Source organism: Polistes fuscatus, unplaced genomic scaffold (assembly GCF_010416935.1).
Source record: "Polistes fuscatus isolate 324 unplaced genomic scaffold, CU_Pfus_HIC Scaffold13, whole genome shotgun sequence".
Classification (NCBI taxonomy): Eukaryota; Metazoa; Arthropoda; class Insecta; order Hymenoptera; family Vespidae; genus Polistes; species Polistes fuscatus.
Genome location: NW_025113031.1, coordinates 632,545 through 656,251, shown reverse-complemented (window position 1 = coordinate 656,251; position 23,707 = coordinate 632,545). Strand labels below are relative to the sequence as shown.

Below are 23,707 nucleotides of genomic sequence, written 5' to 3'. Positions count from 1 at the left end.
GTATTTTTGCCAAAGGATGACAACTACAGACGGCATCATCTCCGGTTAGTCTACCGTGTCCGCGCGTCCCAGGTTTTTCTAGACTACTCTAGCCACTCAAGAAGCCTCTTCCTCGGTCTGCTTCATCAGCCGTCGTCTTTGCATCCCCCTACCTCTTTTTCGACTAGCTTGTTCTCTTTCTCTCAGTTTGTCTCTCTCTTTCTATCTCTCTCTCTCTCTCTCTTTCTCTTCTTCTCTCGCTGTCTCGCTCTCGCTCTCGCTCTCGTTCGTTTTATTGCGCGAGAGTCGGTGGAGGAAGAGAGCAAAGAGGGCCGGCCAGATACGTTTTTAGACACGGAGCGTCCACGAACGTCGCGACGCCCTGAGGAGCAGTAGTCGCGTACCTTGGGCAGCTTCCACCTTGCCGGCTCGCGATTCTCTTAACTTCGTTTCTTACCAATTTATTCTTCAAATTCTTTGCCGAAAGCTAAAGACTTCCTCCCCCTTGGAAAAGCCGTCAGAGCAAGATTTATCAATGGAACCCCTTTAACGAATTAGATACATCTTTTCTGGGATGTGTCGAGTGATTCCAGGTCAAGACACTCGCGATTCTCAACGATAAAAGTTAAATTTGGGTCGAGCCACGTTAAACAGACCGAGGAAATATTATATTCGACGAAATATTTACGTCCAAATAGCTGATTAAATTCAACTTGGAAATCCTGATCGAATATGTTATTCTCCTTGTCTTAGATTCGTTCGTAACTTCGGTCATATGGTGGTGTATTTTATTTCAAATGAATCATTCCGTTTTGGACGATCGATCAAACGTTCGTCGGTAGGAAAAAGTATAATAATAATAAAGAAAAACTTAGATTGTTGAAAGTTGGGTAGGCTGAATATAATCGTTTAGTTAATAAGTGGAGCACAAGTGAAACGACGGAAGAACGAGTGAGCGAGTGAGGAGTGTTCTCTTGTTCTATTTTTTGGTCTGAATATGCTGAAGTAAATGTTCGAGTGCCGTGCGTCGCAATGATTTAGTGTAAATTGTAGGGTGGAAGTTCGACGACTGGAAACTGGTCGTCTAGATCCTATATCTGATTGGCATTGATAAAATATATTCGCGAAAGTGGTTCGCGTGGCGAAAAAGGAGACTAACCCTGACGCGACGATGGCCGAGCGTCCTGGCGGTAGGAGACGCTCGCGTCGCGACAGCATGGAGGCCGGAAGTTCTTTGCGTGGTACACCACCGGCCTCCAAGGATCGTAGGACTAAACGTTCAAGCAAGCCGTCCAAAGAGAGATGGCTCTTGACTAGGAAAACTTGGAGATATATGGCTGATGCTGGGAGACGTTTGATACCCGACGGTGTTCACAATCGTACCGAGGATATACCAAAGATCGAACAATATTTTCAAGAAGTTTGTCAAAAGGAACCCCGGTTCCTACTATGGAGGAAATCTTCTTATCCCGGCACTTTAGGTTTTCGCTCGCAGAGACGACGCAGACGCGTCAAGGGTGGCAGTTGTAGGGCCAAGGCTAGCTCGGCCGACGAGGCTGACGATATTAGGAATCTTCCTAAAGGATTCGTCCTTCAGACCACCACCGTTGGCAAGTTCGATTTGGCCAAAGCTAAGAGAGACTTCTTTTTGGCATCCGACAGCGGCGGTAGCGCGCCTTCCAGTCCAGTTTTTAATCGTAGGAGGACGCCTAAGGAAGACGCGGAGGTTAAAGTTTTAGCTGATATGTTGCAAAAGTACCTGAACATGCAAGGCGATATCGGTGATACGGCCAAAGCTTTCGATAGAACTAGCGTGCTCGATCATATCGAGGGTAAAGAACATTTTGATTATCAGAGTCTGATCGATAAGTTGCAGCAACATTTGGATTTAATCGTAGCTCAAGCGAAAAGAGATGATGTGGTTGGTAGTAACGAAACGATGTCGATTAACAGAGACAATGTACCTAAATCATCCCTAAATCAACCTTATCAAAGTGATTACGTTCATAAATCTTTGATGGAGACTCTCAGTCGTTATTACAGCAAGTCTCCGACTAGAGAACGCGTGATATCGGATATTCTGACCGATCGTAAGCTTTTGGAAAAGCTTTACTTCGATCTCAGATGTACCAGAGGCTTTAGAGGACCAAGGGCAACCGGTGCTTACACTTCACCGTCCAGCAGATGGTGGGCTCATCAGAGAACTCGAAACACGGGTAAAGAGAACGAAGAAGATTGGTACTCGAACAAACGGGATCCTATTTCTCCGCCTCCTTTGATAGCTGTTCAAGAACCTAGCATCGATCGCGGACCACTGGACGATGGCGTGCAAACGGATCCGGTTCCCCGGGAAGTTTTGGATGCTATACTTCTCGAGAGAGAAAAGGAGGAGAATAGTAAAAGTGAAACGAGTGTACCAAAAGCCAGTGCTCGTAGACGAAGTAGCGTTGACAACGACGACGTGTCACCCTCGGTCAGCGATACCATCAAAAGGTATCTCAGGATGGCTAGGAAAAAATCTATGGACGCTGATAAGGTCGATAGGTTCAAACGCGTTAATTATGATAGAAATCTTCGTAATATCAGGGCGAAAGGGGAAATTACAAAGCCGGGCGACGACGATGGCAATAACAAAGGTTGCCAAACCTCGGACGATTGGGTTGTCAATTATCGTGAAATGTCATCCGTTGAGAATCCATCGGAGAATCTCTCGGACGGTGATACGACCTCGCCAGCTAGTAGAAACGCGAGCTCGCGTAGCAGCATCGATGCTGGCCTTGGCTCGGAAGAGCCCCTAACTCCCAAACATCATCATCAATCCTTTCTTTCCCATCTCCTTCATGGCTCCAATACTCACAAGGATAAACCGCATTCGGCCCCGGGTTCGCCCGCACTCACATCTTCGTCGAAAAATTCTTCAGGTGGCACAGCGATGCAGAAGAGCAAGTCTTCCAGCAGCGTGGTACATCACGGTAGCAGGCTGGTCGCTAAGAAAATTTGGCGGTCCAGGAGTAAAAGTACTTCGAGGGCATCCAACCAACCGTCCATCTGGACCCCCCAGGTCAGTTTTCATTCATATCGATCAATGAGTTTTCTTTTTCATTAATATTACCTACGAAATTTGTATATCTTTAGATTCTAACAACTGCCAAACAGACTAATTTCCAGCTTTTTACTTTATCAAAGAGATAACCGATGAATAATCTAACGCTATTAACAATCCGCATATGGAATAGATCCTACGAACAATCTGTCAAACCAATGTATCATATTTGCATAGCAATTTATAAAAAGAAATGACGGTTAGTATGAAACGTGTGTGTACGGGTGTCGTAGTAACTTTCTCAAATGTTTCAAGAATAAATTGATAAAATATTAGAATAGCGTAGAAATTTGTTTCTTTTTTTTTTCTCTATCTACGGATTATAAATCATTCGCAGACAGGACATTCGAATTCTTATCGGACAGGACATTTATCAAAAGCATTTTTCTGGTATTGGTGGCACCTTTACGTATCGTCCGATCTCCTCCTTTATATTTTCTCTTTCTCGCGAGCAAGTAAACGGTGTAATGACCAATGAGGAAAAAGAAAAGAAAAAAAGGTTGACCTTGCCGCAGACGATCTTGTTAAGCGGTTAGCGCGATAACCAATTTAGGGCCTCGGAATTTTGTCGGCGCCGCTCGAAATAGTCAGCCAACGGCGATGTGTATAAACTATACTTAACCTCTGCTACCACTACTACTACTACTACTACTACTACAACTATTACTATTACTACTAGTGCGCTACCCCTACCGTTTCCTTACTTATTCGCTACGTCCTTGGTACACCTATAGTGTTAGTCGATTATTACTTATTCCAGGATTTATCATTTAAACATAATCAATTTTTAAATTCATCTCAAACACGATCAAAATATTGTTATAAGATATAATTTCGTTTGTACACGTCTGCATCTCTGAGAAATGTTACGATTAGAAAAAATATATAGAGAATATATATTATAATAGAATATATAGAAAATATAGAATATATAGGTATTATATATATAGATATATATTTTTTTTATATATATTATATTATTATATTATATAGATATTTTTTTCCTTTTTTTTTATATTATATTATATTATATAAATATTATATTATATATATAGATATTAATATTATATATTCTATATATATTATAATAGAATATATATAGAAAAAATATATATAGAAAATATATAAAATAATTAGAAAAATATATATGGAATATATAGAAATATATATAGTTATTTATTTTATATATGAATTTTTTTTGTGTGCGCAAAGAATTAATATTAAATTTATTTTTATTCGGTATAATTTATTTTGAAAATTCAGCAATCCATTTCTTATTATTTTGTAATTCGTATCAATGGAACGGTAAACATACACGCATATACCCATATACAAATATATAGAATTAGTTATTTATTTCATATGAATTTTTTTTGTGCGCAAGAATTAATATTAAATTTATTTTTATTCGGTATAATTTATTTTGAAAATTCACCAATCCATTTCTTATTATTTTGTAATTCGTATCAATGGAACGGTAAACATACACGCATATACCCATATACAAATATATATAGAATTAGTTATTTATTTCATATGAATTTTTTTTGTGCGCAAAGAATTAATATTAAATTTATTTTTATTCGGTATAATTTATTTTGAAAATTCAGCAATCCATTTCTTATTATTTTGTAATTCGTATCAATGGAACGGTACAAATACACGCATATAACCATATACAAATATATATAGAATAAGTTATTTATTTCATATGAATTTTTTTGTGCGCAAAAAATTAATATTACATTTATTTTTATTCGGTATAATTTATTTTGAAAATTCAGCAATCCATTTCTTGTTATTTTGTAATTCGTATCAATGGAACGGTAAACATACACGCATATTACCATATACAAATATATATAGAATTAGTTATTTATTTCATATGAATTTTTTTGTGCGCAAAAAATTAATATTAAATTTATTTTTATTCGGTATAATTTATTTTGAAAATTCAGAAATCCATTTCTTATTATTTGTAATTCGTATCAATGGAACGGTACAAATACACGCATATACCCATATACAAATATATATAGAATTAGTTATTTATTTCATATGAATTATTTTTGTGCGCAAAGAATTAATATTAAATTTATTTTTATTCGGTATAATTTATTTTAAAAAATCAGCAATCCATTTCTTATTATTTTGTAATTCGTATCAATGTAACGGTAAACATACACGCATATAACCATATACAAATATAAATTCGACGACAGGAATGTAACGAAGTAGTTTGATAGATTGTCCGATGCAAAATGGATTTTGGCAATGACTCATTTTGTGAGTAATGTTTCGATCTAAGTAACATTTACCGACAATATCTCACGTGTTACGGAATTTTACAGAAACTTTTCCACGTGTCCTTTTTTCTCTCCTTATTGTATGTTTATCTATATCTTTCTTTCCTTTCCAAAATTTTGCTTACTTTTTATTCTGCAGTTCGAAAAGAAAAGTTTCGAAGCGTCCTGGAACGATTAACTCACTCGAAGTCGAGAGAAAGTTTCAATTTATTTATTATTTTTTATTCATCGATGAGTTGACAGATTTTTTGAATTCACGAAGAAAGGGCAGAAAAGTTTTGAGCCTAACATGCTGTGGAAAATCATAAAATTCGAAACTTTTCAATTCACCTTCGTGTTTTTAAGCCTAAAACTTTTGAACCCGTTTTTCCGTGTGTGTGTGTGTGTGTGTTTTCCTTGTTAGTTTAAAATGATTAACCCTTTGCACTCGAGCGGCGCCGATAGGGCGCCCGGCCGGATTTCAAGTGTCAGCTCAACCAAAACTAATTACAGAGCGTAGTATTTATCAAAGTTTGTTTTTTTTGACATATAAATGAATAAACTGATGATATTTGATTATTTCTATACGCTTGTTTGTTTATAAATGTTTTTAAAGTACCCGTAAAATGTCTACTTAATCTGGCCGAAATCGTCTCGAGTTGCTGGTTCGCGCAAGCGAAAAAGGCCTCGAGTGCAAAGGGTTAATATTCCAAATAAAAGAAAGGAAAATATTATTTGTCGATGTAATAATATATATTTATCATATCTATAATTATTACACAGTCATTAACTTTAAATTAAACTGATCGCGAGATGTTAACCCTTTGCACTCGAGCGGCGCCGATACGGCACCCGGCTGATTTCAAGTTTCATTAAATATCGCAACAAAACTAATTACAGAGCGTAGTATTTATCAAAGTTTGTTTTTTTTGACATATAAATGAATAAACTGATGATATTTGATTATTTCTATACGCTTGTTTGTTTATAAATGTTTTTAAAGTACCCGTAAAATGTCTACTTAATCTGGCCGAAATCGTCTCGAGTTGCTGGTTCGCGCAAGCGAAAAAGGCCTCGAGTGCAAAGGGTTAATATTCCAAATAAAAGAAAGGAAAATATTATTTGTCGATATAATAATATATATTATCATATCTATAATTATTACACAGTCATTAACTTTAAATTAAACTGATCGCGAGATGTTAACCCTTTGCACTCGAGCGGCGCCGATACGGCACCCGGCTGATTTCAAGTTTCATTAAATATCGCAACAAAACTAATTACAGAGCGTAGTATTTATCAAAGTTTGTTTTTTTTTCGACATATAAATGAATAAACTGATGATATTTGATTATTTCTATACGCTTGTTTGTTTATAAATGTTTTTAAGGTACCCGTAAAATGTCTACTTAATTTGGCCGAAATCGTCTCGAGTTGCTGGTTCGCGCAAGCGAAAAAGGCCTCGAGTGCAAAGGGTTAATATTCCAAATAAAAAAAAGGAAAATATTATTTGTCGATGTAATAATATATATTTATCATATCTATAATTATTACACAGTCATTATCTTTAAATTAAACTGATCGCGAGATGTTAACCCTTTGCACTCGAGCGGCGCCGATACGGCACCCGGCTGATTTCATGTTTCATTAAATATCACAACAAAACTAATTACAGAGCGTAGTATTTATCAAAGTTTGTTTTTTTTTTCGACATATAAATGAATAAACCGATGATATTTGATTATTTCTATACGCTTGTTTGTTTAATAAATGTTTTTAAAGTCGCTGTAAAATGTCTACTTAATTTGGCCGAAATCGTCTCGAGTTGCTGGTTCGCGCAAGCGAAAAAGGCCACGAGTGCAAAGGGTTAATATTCCAAATAAAAAAAAGGAAAATATTATTTGTCGATGTAATATATATTTATCATATCTATAATTATTACACAGTCATTAACTTTAAATTAAACTGATCGCGAGATGTTAACCCTTTGCACTCGAGCGGCGCCGATACGGCACCCGGCTGATTTCAAGTTTCATTAAATATCACAACGAAACTGATTACAGAGTGTAGTATTTATCAAAGTTTATTTATTTCGACATATAAATGAATAAACTGATGATATTTGATTATTTCTATACGCTTGTTTGTTTATAAATGTTTTTAAAGTACCCGTAAAATGTCTACTTAATTTGGCCGAAATCGTCTCGAGTTGTAAAAATTGTTTTGAAACATTTTCATTTCGAGTTGTTTCGATTTCATCATTAGTTATGTTTATCAGAGGTTGTTTATATAGAATGCATATATATTTTCTAGGGAAAATGCACGTGGGCTGGCACAGGTGGACGACGAGTGACTCTCCAGGATACTTCGTTGCGTTCTCTATCAGAAATAGAAAGAAAAGTTTTATGCAGAGTTGCCGTTGCAAAGCTGCAAGCTCTCAATTTAGGTGTTCACATAAGGCCACCGAGCGGTGAGTTTCACAAAACAAATTCATTTATTCTACGTGCGCGTGGTGTGTATTATATCTCTTTTGTTTAATTATTCATTTTATACGAGAGCAAAAGAAAAAGGTCTCAGCAACATTTTCTCCGCTGTTTCTCTTAGCCACATTTTTCTCTACTTTTTCCAGATAATAAATTACAGATATTATCAAAAATTCTGGGAAAATAATTTCTAAATTAATGATAATATTAATTAATGATAATATATATGCATAATATTATTATGCATTGTTTGTTTCTTAATTTTTTTTTGTTATATTTTATTATTAATAAAGAAGACGAGAGGAGAGAGAGAGAGAGAGAGAGAGAGAGAGAAATAAGATTGTTTGAGATTACTTTATCCCCAAGCAAAGGAAGAAGAAAGTAACCAGAAAAGTGCGATATCACGATAGATCTCGTGTTATGCATATTAATACGATATTATCGATTACGCGAATAATAGCAAACATAATATTTAAAAATATAATAATTATATATTTATATATTTTTTATTTTTTTTTTTTATTTAATAATATTTTATTGACCCTAGAGCCTAGGCTCTCTAAAGGCCATTAATTACAGTATAGTACAATGTAATGTATAGATAAAACAAAACGGAAATGAAAATTATGTAATTATTATTAAACTTATCATTATATTAGTAGTAACGCACAGTAAGTAGATAAATGTAAAAAGAAAATAGTAAATAATAAAAAAAGTATAATGGTTCTATAATAGTAGTATAGTAGTATTGGTTCAAAGCAATAAACATATGGTTAAAAAAAAAAATATAATTATATATATAAATATTTAATAATATTTAAAAATATACGTAATATTTTTCATCTTATTGTCATATTATTCTTAATAAAATAATACAAAATATGAAAGGCAGAGATAAGATAAGAATAATCTTTTATTATTTTCAACAAATAATAGAAAAATAGAAAATATATGAGAAGACGATATAAAACAGCGTGAAACGAACAAGCAATTTGTTGTGTTTTTTGTTGGATTGACAATAATTAGAAACGAGGCACGACTTGTCTTGCGATATTCAAATGATTGACGTATTTATGGTCTCGCAAGGGTTCGTTTTCTCTCCCTCTCTTTCTCTCTACTCGTTGACAACCCTATCTCCGGTTTAACGTCGAAGTAACCCTCTTTATCTCCGATGTCAACGCGACATTTCTTTACTTTCTTTCTTCTCCTTCGTATTCTTTTATCCCGAGAACCGATATTTCACGAAATACACGTTATATATACGCAGACTTGTTGTTTTCAATTCGCATACTTCCCATACTTCTTTTCTTCTTCTTCTTCTTCTTCTTATTCTTCTTCTTCATCATCATCTGCTTCGTTATTCGGAAGAAAAATGTTAGCAATGTTTACACGAGATGTTCATATTTTGTTTTATCAATGAAATTCATTTTTCTGGATGATATAAAATCAATGTTATTTTTGTGATAAACTTATTAAAAGTCTTATTTCATTTGTGTGGGTTGGAAAATGGTAAATAGGGTACTTCCCATACTTCCCTTCTTTTCTTCTTCATCTTCTTCATCATCATATGTTTCGTTATTCGGAAGAAAAATGTTAGCAACGTTTACACGAGATGTTCATATTTTGTTTTATCAATAAAATTCATTTCTCTGGATGATATAAAATCAATATATTTTTGTGATAAACATATAAAAAAACTTATTTCATTTGTGTGGGTTGGAAAATGGTAAATAGGGTACTTCCAATACTTCGCTTTTTCTTCTTCTTCTTCTTCTTATCTTCATCATCATCTGCTTCGTTATTCGGAAGAAAAATGTTAGCAACGTTTACACGAGATGTTCATATTTTGTTTTATCAATGAAATTCATTTCTCTGGATGATATGAAATCAATGTTATTTTTGTGATAAACATATAAAAAAAAACTGGTGTGTGTACTTATGTACGCACGTAAGAAGTTATACTTCTTTGCCGTACCAAAACGAACATAACCTCAATAACCTCAAAAATAACTTCAAAAAATAACTTAAAAAAAAAATAATTATTATTATATATATAAGAAAGAATAAATAAAAGAAAAAGAAAATATCAAAATATAGATAACAGTCCACACTAAATATAAGAGAGATATATCGAATTACTTGACGCGTCAACAGCCATGGCGCGGTGATAGTATTAGTTCCTGCTCGATCATTTAAGTAAAGCAGCGCTGAGTACGATTAGTACTTGGATGGGTGACCCGCTTGAAAAAAAGGGGGGAAGAAGAAAAGAAGACAACTTCATGCCGTATACTTGAAATCGCTTTGCCGCGCGTCGTAAATACCGACAAACTTCATGGTGTCGTTTTTCCAGACGCTCGGAACAAAATCACTCCCCATTACATTTTCCCCAACGCGCCAAAAGAAGTATAACTTCAAAAAACTTATTTCATTTGTGTGGGTTGGAAAATGGTAAATAGGGTACTTTCCATACTTCCCTTCTTCTTCTTCATCTTCATCATCATCTGCTTCGTTATTCGAAAGAAAAATGTTAGCAACGTTTACACGAGATGTTCATATTTTGTTTTATCAATGAAATTCATTTCTCTGGATGATATAAAATCAATGTTATATTCGTGATAAACTTATTAAAAGTCTTATTTCATTTGTGTGGGTTGGAAAATGGTAAATCTGTAGCAGGGTTTGGCGTACACTTATGCGTATAGGATGTTAATCTCGTGTTTTTCTATTTTCCCTGTTTCTCTCTCTCCCTCCCTCTCTCTCTCTCTCTCTTTTTCAATAGCATCGATGTGTTGCGTTTCTCCGGGTAACGTCGAATGAAAATAAATCTTCTCTCTTCCTCGGCGTAAATGTTTCGAAGTATACGCTTAAGCCATTCTAGCGCCATTTAGTTACAAGACGTCTGGCCGAAACGCGAAACGCGAAACGCTTAGCTATTTAAAGACACTTATACTCGCTTTTCGAAGATACTTGCTTTAACACCCGCTTCTCAAACGTATTCTCTCTCTCTCTCTCTCATTCTCTGTCTCTCTTTCTCTCTTCTCTTGTACATTTATTTATTTATTTAATTAACAAACTTTTCAACAGATCTGTTTATTAAGTAAAACGAATGAAATGTAATTTCTTTTTCTTCTTTTTCTTCTTCTACTTCTTTTTTTTCTTTCTCTCTTTTTCTAGTTATTTCTTTTGATATAAAATATATATTTATTCTTGTTAATTTTCAGAATCTCTAGGGAGTGGGCCGGTTGCTACGAAACCAAAAAGGAGAGCATATTTGCTCAAGAGGAAGGCGCTCACGACAGGATTCTTTGAAAGTAAAGGCAAGGAGGAGAAAGACAAAGGTTAGTCCGTGAAATGAAAGAAGAAAAATGTTTTCTCTCTCTCTTTCTCTCTCTCTCTCTCTTTTAATATGGTCAGAAAGAATAGGGAGCTAGGGAGAAATCTTACGATTGCATCGAAGGTAAAGAGAAAAAAAATTTAACAAAAAACAGGAAACTTTATTTTCCATGTTACAGTTCGAACAAACTGTTGTTTCGAGCTTCGTTTCGCGATATTTAAATGGGAACATTTTTCATTAGGTGTTTTTTCAAGAGAAAGAGAAAGAGCTCGAGGTAATATACGTGGGAAGATAAGTCAAATGCGTGCTTATTCGTTCAATTAGAAAATAAATTCGAGGATTCATTTCATTTGTAATTAATTTAATATATTTTTTGAAGGAAACGTATCTGTTATAATTGCAATTGGAGACGAATACTCTTATTCCTTGTCTTATGTATGCGTACATTTAATCTATCAAAGATGGTACAATAATTGGTTACGCAATCTCGTTCGAGATTGAACATAATAATCCATTTAATCTTAAGGGAATAGGATTATGCGATAGGATCGATAGATTTGTCGACTTTTATCGATTTCTATCGACTTTCTATTAATCTATTCTTACGTAGAATTCATAGAAACCTTCATAGAAATCGGAGATACGTTTCTAATCGTCTTATGTCTATATATCTATACAGGTACATCTACATATTTTCAGATTTATATTTGATACATCGTATAATAGGCCAGTCAATAAGGGCCAAACATCGACTTTTTTTACTAACAGCTTTAAAATTTGATATAAGAGTAAGTTGACTAAATGGTACTAATTTTATTAAAATCAGCAACCGGGTTCTAGGGGAAAAAGGGTAAAAAAGGGTAAAATATAGCCTTATCTTAGAATCTAGGCATTTAATCGAAAAAAGTTTCAAACAAAAGTTGTGGAGAATTGAAAAATACATAAAAAGTGTTGTAAGGTTTTTCTTCGTATCTGCAAAAATAAGCGAGAAATATTGAAAAAAAATAATTGTAGAGTGGGGCGCAAAGTCCCGCCTTTTGGGTGATACGAAAAAATCACATAAAAATTCTCATTCGATTTCTTCGATAGATTTATATTTGATAGATTTTCATTAGAAATAAAATTATTTCTTCGGTCACGGAAAGAGCATGGAATAAATTATGGGGATCTTGTGGATTCCCTTTTAAAGTAGAGAAAATTCAAGCGAGCGACCAACGAAGCGACGAATGAAATCAATCGAATAAAGATTGATCGTACCTATCGAAGAATACGAGTTATTTGTACGGGAACGTGAACCATTTACAAGGACGTATCGTTTCGATACTTTGAAGGAACTATTACGGACACCATATATCTTGATTTATCGAGAAAGAAAGAATGAAAGAAAGAATAAAAGCAACAAAGGAAAAAAGAAATATTATGCTTGGGAAAAATCACTCTGGTTTCAAAATCGATAGTAGAAATATATTCTTACTTGCGTCCTTCACCAAGATTTCTACTAATTTTCTTCCCCTTCCCTCTCTCCCCTCCCCACCCCCTCCCCTAATGTATAAAATATTTCATGCTTTTGATATATCATTAAAAATGATGACAAGCATTTGAGAGAAAGAAAGAAAAACATCAAATCAAATTATAAATTAATTAAACTAAAAATTTTTACTAATATAATCATTATTATTATTAAAAAATTATTTAAAAATAAATTATTATAAATAATTAAAATAAAAATTAAATTTTAAAATTTATATACTTTATTAATAATATAAATTAAAACATTTTCTTTAAAGAAATATAATTTTATAACTACTTTTAAATTAAAAAATTAATTCAAACTTATAAATAATATATATTCAATTTATCTCGAATATATTTACTTTGAAATAAATTATATTTAAAAATTAATTTTAATAAAATTTTAATTTTAAAGCTGAATTAAATTCAATTCTAAAAAAACTATATTTTCATTGATTCATTGATTCATTTTAACACGATCGTTGAAATTAGGACCCAGTTAAAGAAATTTTTTCTCGAATATAACAGATACTTAAGAAATATTTAATCATTGTTTTCATGAACGTATAGAAAACGTGTATGAAAATACTAGATAAAAAGATCTGTTTGTTTTTAAGCATTTGGGAGAAAGCAAGAAAAATATGAATGTTCATTGATTCATTTTAACACGATCGTCGAAGTTAGAACCCAATTAAAAAGATTTTCTCTCGGATATAACAGATATTTAAGAAATATTTAATCATTGTTTTCATGAACGTATAGAAAAACGCGTATGGAAAGATACAAGGTAGATTGAAAAGTTCGTGTTAGGTGAGTGTTACAAAGTTACACAAATTATTTCTTTTCATTTGACATTTGTAAAACAATAATAAGAAGTCTAATATTACGAGCATAGAAAATTTATTATAGAAAAAATAGATTAACATAGATTAACATAATTTTTTGAGTAACTTTTGGCCCACACATGAGTTATATGCCATGCCCATATTATACTAGATAAAAAGATCTGTTTGTTTTTAAGCATTTTGGAGAAAGCAAGAAAAACATGAATGTTCATTGATTCATTTTAACACGATCGTCGAAATTAGGACCCAATTAAAAAGATTTTCTCTCGAATATAACAGTTATTTAAAAAATATTTAATCATTATTTTCATGAACGTATAGAAAAACGCGTATGAAAAGATACAAGGTAGATTGAAAAGTTCGTGTTAGGTTACAAAGTTACACAAATTATTTCTTTTCATTTGACATTTGTAAAACAATAATAAGAAGTCTAATATTACGAGCATAGAAAATTGATTATAAAAAAAATAGATTAACATAGATTAATATAATTTTTTGAGTAATTTTTGGCCCACACATGAGTTATATGCCATGCCCATATTATACTAGATAAAAAGATCTGTTTATTTTTCTATTATTTTCTATTATCTCTCCAATAAGAGACAAACAAAAAAGAGAGTAAGAAAGAAAGAAAGAGAGAGAAGGAAGGAAGGAAGGAGAGACGTTAGAATAAGCGTGCAAGACACACGGGCAGAACAGCCTGGAATGAGACACAATTTCGCTTGGTTAAAATTAGCCAAGGGGTGCTCGGTGGCGTTGCATATTTCCGCATATACCAGGTTTATTTGCGGTTCATGTCGGGTAGAAGTGCCGTAGGAACACCAGACGTCAATCGGGAGTCTCTCTTTCTATCTCTCCCCCCACCCCCACCCCCACCCCATCACTCTCTCTCACTCTCTCTCTCGTTGAGGTCGCTCACTCGATACTTGCCCCTTTAAACACCACTTTTAACCGTTCGAACGTACTTCGTCATACAGACCGTTATCTTCTTAATCATTTTTTTTTCTAATTTCGTGAATTAGAAACTGCCAACACTATCTGCTCAATCAATTATCATACATACCACTATACGCATTTGTTCCATTCGATTTGATTAGATTTGTTGTTTACTTTGAAACTTTTCGCACATTACGTTTTATTATATTCTTAGAAAAGTTGATGCTTTCGTTAAGCATAAGTTATAATTAGTATAGTATAATTGTACTAGGATATACTGAGTATTATAACGAAATTATGTAACGTAAAAAGTCTATAGTATAACGCGATGTTGTAACCAATAACTTTTGCTCTTATATAATTTTCTTCTTTAAAACAAGAACAACGATTGAATTTTTGTTTTTTTTTTTACAGAGAGTTCGTGAATTATTAGAAATATTTTTCATAGTTTTTATATGTGAATCTTAGAGATAATTGATTGTATGTCATTGTTGTTTCTTTAAATGAAGAGATAGCGGGAGAGAGAGAGAAAGAGAGAGAGAGAGAAAGAGAGGGAGGGGGGGAATGGTTAGTTGAGGCCGGGGTGGCCCAGATTGCAGTCTATAAGCGGATCAGTATAAAGACATGGTTTGTTGCCTTTCAGCTTTTCCCTGCCTTTCAAAGTCTAACTTTACCTAGCAAAACCTTTTTTTTTTTTAGTCATGCTTCAAAGTAGATTATCAAAAAGCGATAATCATTTTTGATAAGAATCTCTATTGAAATGGTTTTTTGTTTCTAAAAGCTTTTTCTAATACGTTGAAATATAATAAAGTTATGATTTCCGATCGTATGATCACAGACACGTTTCTATTATCCGCAATAATTTTCATCGGTTATATAATGATTATTGGAATGAAAGGATTTTTGATAAAAAATGTATTGAAAAAAGAAGAATGTATTGGAAGAAAAAGGTCGCGAAAGACGCGTTTCCGTGAAGTATATGCAACTATGGCGGGGAAGTGAAGTTTAGAACCGAAAATAAAGTGGCCGAAGCACATTCATGGCCAAGTGAAATGATTATCAACGAGAACTCACGTCGCCAGGAAGTGATTGTTGCTAGTCTCTGGATAGGAAATGTGGAAATTGCACGATGATGATGACGTAGATGAAATTTCTTCTTCTCTCTCTCTCTCTCTTTCTCTCTCTTTCCCTCTATTTTTCAATTTCAATTTGTTTTTATCGAAATACAATATAATATATTATATATACAATATACATTATTATAATACAATATACATATTATTGTATATATTGTATATATATTATATATACAATATAATATATTATATATATATATATAATAAATTATTATACAATATAATATATTATCGTAATGAAAAAATTAGTAAAATGATTTTCGATGGTCACAAAATGCACGCTTGAACTCGCGTGTATGCGAGTGGAACGCAGCTGCCGGATCGTAGATCAGATCGACGTTGATCTTGCTCCGTTTTGGTAGAGCCAAGTGATCGAGATTATGAGAATAATCTGATCTAGAGAGCAAGAGAGCAAGAGAGAGTGAGTGAGAGAGAGAGATGGCAATGATAATGATCGGATAACACACTCTCCGTACGATAATGATTTTCATTTACATTTCTTATCTTACAATTGGTTATAACGCTTATTTTGTTAACGCTTTAGTTAGTTTCATTAATTTTGATATTTTTCTTGTTTTCTTTTAGAGCCAGCACCAGGCGGTCTAGTTTTTGGTATACCAATTTCTCAATGTCTCGAGAACGATAGAATCGCTAGAATCGCAGCTGGGGAAGTTGCCGACGTTGGTAGTTTGACGAGAAGTAGTAGACATGGAAGTAGAACGAGTTTTAGCAGCCTGATTGAAGCTCCTACGGTTGCAGCCAAAACTGAAGATGTAAGATCGAATTTTGTTTGTTTGTTTGTTTGTTTGTTCGACGACAATATTCCTTTTAGAAATTCGAGTAAGATGATATACGTGAGAATATATGATATACCATTACAGGGTAGGCCAAAAGATGTTTGCCGATTTTGAAAAAAATCACTTGTCATTTTTCGTAGCACTGGGATTCATAGAACTGAAAGGAAAATGATAGTGCAATAGTAGTAGGAGTACGGGTCAACGAATTGTCAGACATAAATCAAGGGAATCGCAAGAAAATAACATTTGATACTCGCGAAGAGCAACAGTTAACTCGATAAGATAGAGTAATTATTTTCATAATGGGATACGGTTTGTAGTAACGGTGACGAGAGTGTTAGGCGACTACTAGCGTAACCGTCTTTGATCCACCCACGCTCCGACATAAGACTTACGGGTTTAGACGTTTAGAAACACGTCCAGAATGATCCTTTTTAAATGAGGAAAAGAAACGTCGCGTGAAAATTTGCTTTGTCATTTTGTCGCAAAGATGTATAGTGATATTGTTAAAAATTCAAGAAATCTTTCAAGAATTTTCCTTGAATGATTTAAAAAAACACTATGCGTATGCGGTAGATCATTGTTATTATTATTATTATTATTATTCCCAATGATCGAGAGGATCTATTTAAAGAAAGATTCGTAGTAATGATAAAAAAAGAATTACACGGGAGAGAAATGTTCGAAATCGATCGGTCGCAATTGACGATGTAAAGTGCCACGGTCAAAGTCGTCTCGACTCCGCCCAAATGATCTCGTCATCGTATTCTTATCGTCATCGTCGTCTCCTCGTCATCGAATCAATCGACGACGAATCGTTCGACGAATCGTCCGACGATTATCGGATGGCTACTTGCCGAGCTAGCTCTTCGACTAGGGATCTATTTTTCGATCAAATACGTCACGTTCAATTCTGCATCGCGTCGACATTTAATCTATATTTTGTTTCGTTCTAATGCATTCACCAAATTTTCGAAGAGAAAACGAGAGAGAGAAAGAAAAACGATGACGAGATCAACATGAACGAGCGATCATAATATATTTTGCCAAAAATTGTGTGACATTCGAACGATGATTATATTTAATAATTGAAAAATATTTTACACAAGCGCGTGTCCCTTATGTTTCATAAGAGTAATATTTCATTTGTTTTATTATCATATAATATATAATAATTAAATTGTGATATTAATTAATACGCCTGAATGCATGCAACACTCCATACAATGTCGTATTGTTGCTTGCCAGCGTCATCTGTCAGTATGAAACTGCCCCTCGGAGTATGCAACTCCATCTTACGCGTCTGAAAATCGTGGTTACATATTCCGAGAGGAATTTTCATCCTGATAGATGGCGCTCGCATGCAACATTATCGACGATGTATGGAAGATTGCATATCCACAGGCGTCGCATTTAATAAAATTAATATTACCATTGATAATTTGAATAAAACGTTACTTTCATCGATTATTTAGATTATAATGACAAATTTGTATCTATAGAAAATCTTATCGATTCTTTTTTTAATGATTAAAATTAATTAATTAGTATGTATTAACTGGAATGTTCTTCTATCAAAGAAATTCTCGTAAATGTTTAACCTGGTTACTGTACTTGACGGGTATAATAATCAAAAGGAGATGACTATTCTTTGGTTATGGCTAGTCCATTCTGTATTCTGTCTTGTCATCTTTAAAATAGGGCTACGTAATGAATAGGCTACAAGAAAATAGAAGAATGAATAAATGCAATTATTGTGTCGACAAAGACGTTACGTGTGTCTCGAACCGGTGCCGTGACGTCACAGAGATCGACGATGTAAATAGAACACACACACACACACACACAAGATCATCGAAGATCGCTAATTTTAACCAATGAATTAATTAGAATCCAACCATTTTCCTGCAAATAGCATATTATTTCTGTTCTATCTTTGAATATCTTCCATTGTTTTCGTCTTCAACATTTATTCTTATCCTCCGATAAGTTACGTTATAACAAATACATATTATTTATTCTATAATTTGATTATAGAAGAGATACAAAGATTGATTGTCTCTTTTGTTTTATTTTTGTCAACAATAGGGTGGTTCCTGTGAATCATTACCGTCGAAAGGTGGAGGAGTATTAACTGGAAGTGATTCTGGTGTCCTCGAATTGAGCGATAGTGGCGGGGGAGGAACAACAGGCGAATGGGATGCAGTACCAGGGGTAGTTAGACAATGCATTAGACATCTCGAAGCTACTGGGCTTCGTACCTTGGGTATTTTTCGAGTTTCACCTTCGAAAAAAAGAGTTAGACAGGTTAGTTCTCGTTTGTATAACACTTATGCGTAACCACGTACCTCCGCCCCTTATTTTATCCTTCTATGGAAAATTGTTACATTCATTGTATATTTATGAATATATTAAATAAAATTTTTATTATTTTTTATTATTTTTATTATTATTTATATTATATATTACAAAAAATTTATTTATTGAATATATTAAATATTGCGATCGAAACATTAAAACGACAAATGTTAGCAGAAATGAGAGATAAATCGACGAATTATCAAAATTGCAGTTGAGAGAAGACTTCGATTGTGGTCGTGAGACGAAAATCGGTCCCGATCAGTGTCCTCACGATGTGGCTGCCTTACTAAAGGAGTTTTTTCGAGACCTGCCCGATCCTCTGCTTTGCAGGGATCTCTATCAAGCTTTCGTGCATACTCAAAGTAAGAAAGTCATCCATCATTTCAACTGTTTTTAATAATATAGAATGCAAGAAAAAGAACATCAAGAAATAATTGTAAAATTATGAAAAATATGTTAATAGAACCCTGTCTCTACATAGAGAGAAAGAAAACAATTTTTTGTTCATTTTTGTTCATTTGCTTTTCTCTCCTTTATTTCTGGATAAATCCGTGACATGTGATTGAAAAGAAAACGAAAAATCTCTCCCGCTTCCACGATGATGTATTTCATCAATCATTCGAGGTAACATTCGAGCACTGATAATTTTTTCCAGAGATTAGGAACAGGCGATTGCAACAAGAAGCCCTTCAGCATCTTATTCAATTACTGCCAACGCCAAATCGAGAGACACTTTGGGCATTACTCCATTTCCTTAGTATCGTTGCATCCAATAGCGAGGATCAAAAGAATGAAACTGGCGAATGGATACCGGGAAACAAAATGGATACTAATAATCTAGCTACTGTTAGTATCATTATTTTTGTAATTATTAGACAGACATTTTTGATAATATCAGTTAGATAATAATAATTATTATTACACACATACATACATATGTATAAAATATACAATATATATGTTGCTGTAGGTTTTTGCACCTAATATACTTCACTGCGTGAAACCTGGCCAAACTCGACCAGAAGTTTCGGCAGAGAGAGCCGAAGAGAGAATAGACGTGATAAACGTGGTACGAGCTCTCCTTGAACACGCTTCGACGTTGTTCACAGTGCCAGCAGCATTGTTAGACGAATTGTACCTGCACATGATGGATACTCATCCAGCCGAATTAGATTTGGCTCTTTCTCGACGTGCCGAGGAGTAAGTTATCAATTATTATGATGGATCTTATACTCTTATTCCCTTAATTTGATATCAATGTGTCTGCTTCTTTCAATTATCATTTTATATATATGTATATGTGTATCGTGTTCTTTTTCCCAGACAATGCGGAGACGAGGTTGATCCATGTAGCGAAGCAGAAAATTTTTCAGTCGAAGAAACCGTTGCGACATCTGGGAATACGTCAATGCCGGCTACAACGACAACGAGAAAAGTACAAATTGATTTCGAATTGAAAAATTGTAATGTCTATAACGATAAGAAAATCATTTTTCATATGTTTTTCTTAAAAGGTTTGGACGCGAGAAGAATGTTTGCATCAAACGGCTGGCGTGGGTGGTGATATCGGTCCAAGGCCGCGTCGTCCGAAAAGGCCAGGAACTCGTAGAAAAGAAGAAGGAAGAAGTAACAGCGTCGACAGCGGATCTAGCGAGGATCCAACCGATCCTCGTAGAAGATCCTCTCCGATGGTGATCACAGCTAGCTTAACTATACCGATGTCTGGAGCGTTCACGTTGAACCTCGATGATCCAGACATTCCTTATATCGAGGAAACACCTAAACAACCTAGTGCACCACCGAGAAGACAAAGACAACGTTCGATATCTGGTTGTAGCGAAGGTTCGTTCAAAACACTTACAAATTCTTCTTCGTATCTGTATATCAAATTGCTATAATATGTAGAAGCTGTTTCATATTCCATAATGTTCTCTCACGCTAACCAGGTGGTCGACATGGTAGCGATAGCGCGGTTGGTTCATCGGCAACCTTGTCGGGCGATCAAGTACCGAGTTCCCCACCCTCTTGGGCTTCTACCCCTCCTGCTAGCCCTGACAGTGCTGTCACGGCTGTCTCGTATATTCCTGATCAACAAGCTGTCTTGCAGAGGGTCTCCTTTACCACGTCGAGCGAGGTTAGGCAAGTTTCTAGGGGTAGCAATCAAGAAGTTAGTAGAAGTAGCGCTACCCCTTACACGCCTAGCATCACGAGTATAGGTGGTGCTGTTTTGAGGTAAACTTATCAACATAACCTCAAACTAAAATCAATCATAAAATAGATTACATTTCAAATCATACCACGTATTGCAGGTCTAAAACGGCAGATATCGAAAGGATGCTACACATTAATAGGTCGGATTCAGGTTCGGCAAACCTTCAACATAGTAAATCGAGCGTGGTAACCACTTCAATGTCTACGACCAGTTCGTCCGAGAGCAAGAAATATACCAAAAGACGTTACACCGACTCTAGGCATCAAACTCGTCACATACCGGATTTGGACACGCTTGCTGGGAAGACAACGACTATGACGGTTACGTCATCGATGACGATGTCATCTACGGCGGCATCGAGTTCGGTCATCGCGACGACGCAAAATCCACGTGGCTCGACAGGTGTCGTCCAACCTGTTTGGAAACGACGAGAATTGATCTCGAGTGCACCCAAGGGACGTGAAAATTACTTTTGAAATTCTCATCCTCGTCCTCATTTTATAATCGCGATCCTAATCTTTTATCAAAGTCGATACTTTTGATACGAACGATTATAGGAGGAAGCTGCGGGGAGGAGGAATGAAAAATATGTTAATAATTAGATTTCTTATCGTCTTTTATTCGATTAAGTAGATACACGCTAAGACTCTGTTTTACTGCCTATATCAGGTCTGGCCTGGCTAAGTGTTCCTCGAATCCCCTAATGTTATGTCTCATTAATTCATTCTTTTTTTTTTTTTATGAAATATGATGTATATGGACAATGAGGTGTCAGCTGGTTCCTAAACAAAGATCTCCGCAACTATGTTGACTATGCTCAAATTCTCTGTCTGTCTCTCTCTCTTTCTTCTCTCTTTCTTTCTTTCTTTCTCTATGTCTATTTCTTATTTCCTTGCTTTTTACTTGAATTAATCATTTGTAAAAAGATATAAGAATTGTCCTTTTGTTTTAATTTTGTTTCAATCGATCGTCGTCGCGTGATTTTGATTGAGACGTATGAGATTAACGAAAAGGATTATTATCTTCTCTTCCTCTCTATTTTACTTTTTCGTTATTTTTATTTATTTATTAAGATATTGAATAGATTCGTCTTAGATAATTATCATGGAATTGTGGAAAATAGCAAAATAATAAATATAATGTCTCTGGTTTAAGCGTGGCCGAGGCATGAAACAAATCGAGAAATTCTCTGAACGTTGATTTAATCGAAATGTTCTTCGATCGACGATGTCGACGTCTGGTAGCTTTTCTTTATATATATATATATATCTTTCTCTTCTCTTTTTTTCTTTTTTCAATCTTTAAGCTAATAAATGAAGATTAATTTTTTTACTACATTGTCTATAAATTAATAATAATAATAATCCATGAGAATATATATATAAATCCTGTCCGATTAAGATAAGGGAAATTTGTTTACGGATTAAAGATAATATTTAAACAATTATTTTTTTTAGATTTTTTTTATCTTTTAAGATAATTACGTTATTTTTTATATGTTGTATATATATATATTTTTTTTTGTTTCTTTTTTCTAAACATATATATAATCTATTTCTTTAAATATAGTTTAATTATTACATCTAATAAATTTATATATATATATATATATATATATAATATTTTTTGGAGTTAACAAAAGAAAAATAAGTAAATGAACAACACTTAATGATTTTCTCATCATTTTCAAGCGTTTATGTGTTTCATAGTTATTTTTTATGAAAGAAAAATATATGGTAAGAATTATAAATTATCAGAATGCACCTTCGGATAGGCAACTCTTTATACGTCGGTAATACAGTTTGGAAATGTCGGGAAGGTAAGAAATTTTCAGCAACCCCTGTATATAGGCTAACATTTTCGCACAAGACGTATGGAGTATCACATATCGTCAGGCGTGTAGTATAATTAATATATTCGTATAATTAATTATTATAATAATTATAATAATAATAATAATAATTTATAATTATATAAATATAATATAATATAATATAATAAATATAATATAATAATTATAATAATTATAATAATAATAATTATAATAATAATTATAATTAATTATACGAATATATTAATTATACTACATATTATATTTGGAAAGGAAAAAAGAGGAATTATACATTTTTTTTTTTTAAAGAAACTTTTTAAACCAACAAATTTTGTCTGAAATTCATTTATTTATTTAATTCTCTTCTCTGGTCCTTTCTCTTTGTTATTTGCCACAGTTTTTAGTGTGCAAATGTAAAAATATTATACGTATGTATATGTATAAGTATACATCGAATTAATATCAATTATTTGAAAAAGGATGCTCATTATTCGGGTTAATAATAATTAGCAAAGTGTGTGCGGCAAAATTTGATTTTTCTTTTTTTTTTCTTTTACTTTCATACAATCGACTTCATTTCTAATTTAATTTATTTCTAATTTTTCTTCCATTTTTTAAATATCTACGTCGATAAATACGACGCGAGAGTATGTCGTGGAAGAGCGTAAACAAAAGTGAAGAAAAATTGTAGTTTCGAAGAAAACGTGACAATAATAATAATAATAATAATAATAATAATAATAATAATACTCTTAAAATAATAAAAAATAATATTAGTAATAATAATAATAATAATAATAATAATAATAATAATAATAATAATAATCGAACGTTTTTGCGATGAGGATATTTTTCGTGAGACCTGCTCTCTCTTTCTCTCTCTCTCTTTTATT

At 33.6% G+C, this 23,707-nt stretch overlaps 1 protein-coding gene across 2 annotated transcripts; it reads left to right on the top strand.

Moving 5' to 3' along the window:
* The first annotated feature begins 312 nt into the window (after nucleotides 1-312).
* Nucleotides 313-21,805, top strand: LOC122513798. 2 transcript variants are annotated; one of them, XM_043630268.1, is made up of 13 exons: nucleotides 313-2,472; nucleotides 2,566-3,040; nucleotides 7,681-7,837; nucleotides 11,072-11,188; nucleotides 16,199-16,386; nucleotides 18,499-18,717; nucleotides 18,983-19,133; nucleotides 19,427-19,617; nucleotides 19,742-19,971; nucleotides 20,095-20,206; nucleotides 20,286-20,613; nucleotides 20,718-21,003; nucleotides 21,081-21,805. In XM_043630268.1, exons 1-13 carry the CDS (start codon nucleotides 1,151-1,153, stop codon nucleotides 21,457-21,459), a joined length of 4,155 nt encoding a protein of 1,384 aa, XP_043486203.1. In that variant the 5' UTR covers nucleotides 313-1,150; the 3' UTR covers nucleotides 21,460-21,805. The 2 variants fall into 2 exon arrangements, with proteins under 2 accessions (XP_043486203.1, XP_043486202.1); XM_043630267.1 differs by having other exon boundaries at nucleotides 313-3,040.
* Nucleotides 21,806-23,707: the final 1,902 nt, after the last annotated feature.

Excerpts from the sequence above, each read along its gene's own strand:
- LOC122513798 (XM_043630267.1), top strand. The coding sequence starts at position 1,151 with ATGGCCGAGCGTCCTGGCGGTAGGAGACGCTCGCGTCGCGACAGCATG. Across the intron at positions 7,838-11,071 it reads TCACATAAGGCCACCGAGCG|AATCTCTAGGGAGTGGGCCG; the intron begins GTGAGTTTCACA and ends GTTAATTTTCAG. Across the intron at positions 20,207-20,285 it reads CTACAACGACAACGAGAAAA|GTTTGGACGCGAGAAGAATG; the intron begins GTACAAATTGAT and ends TTTTCTTAAAAG.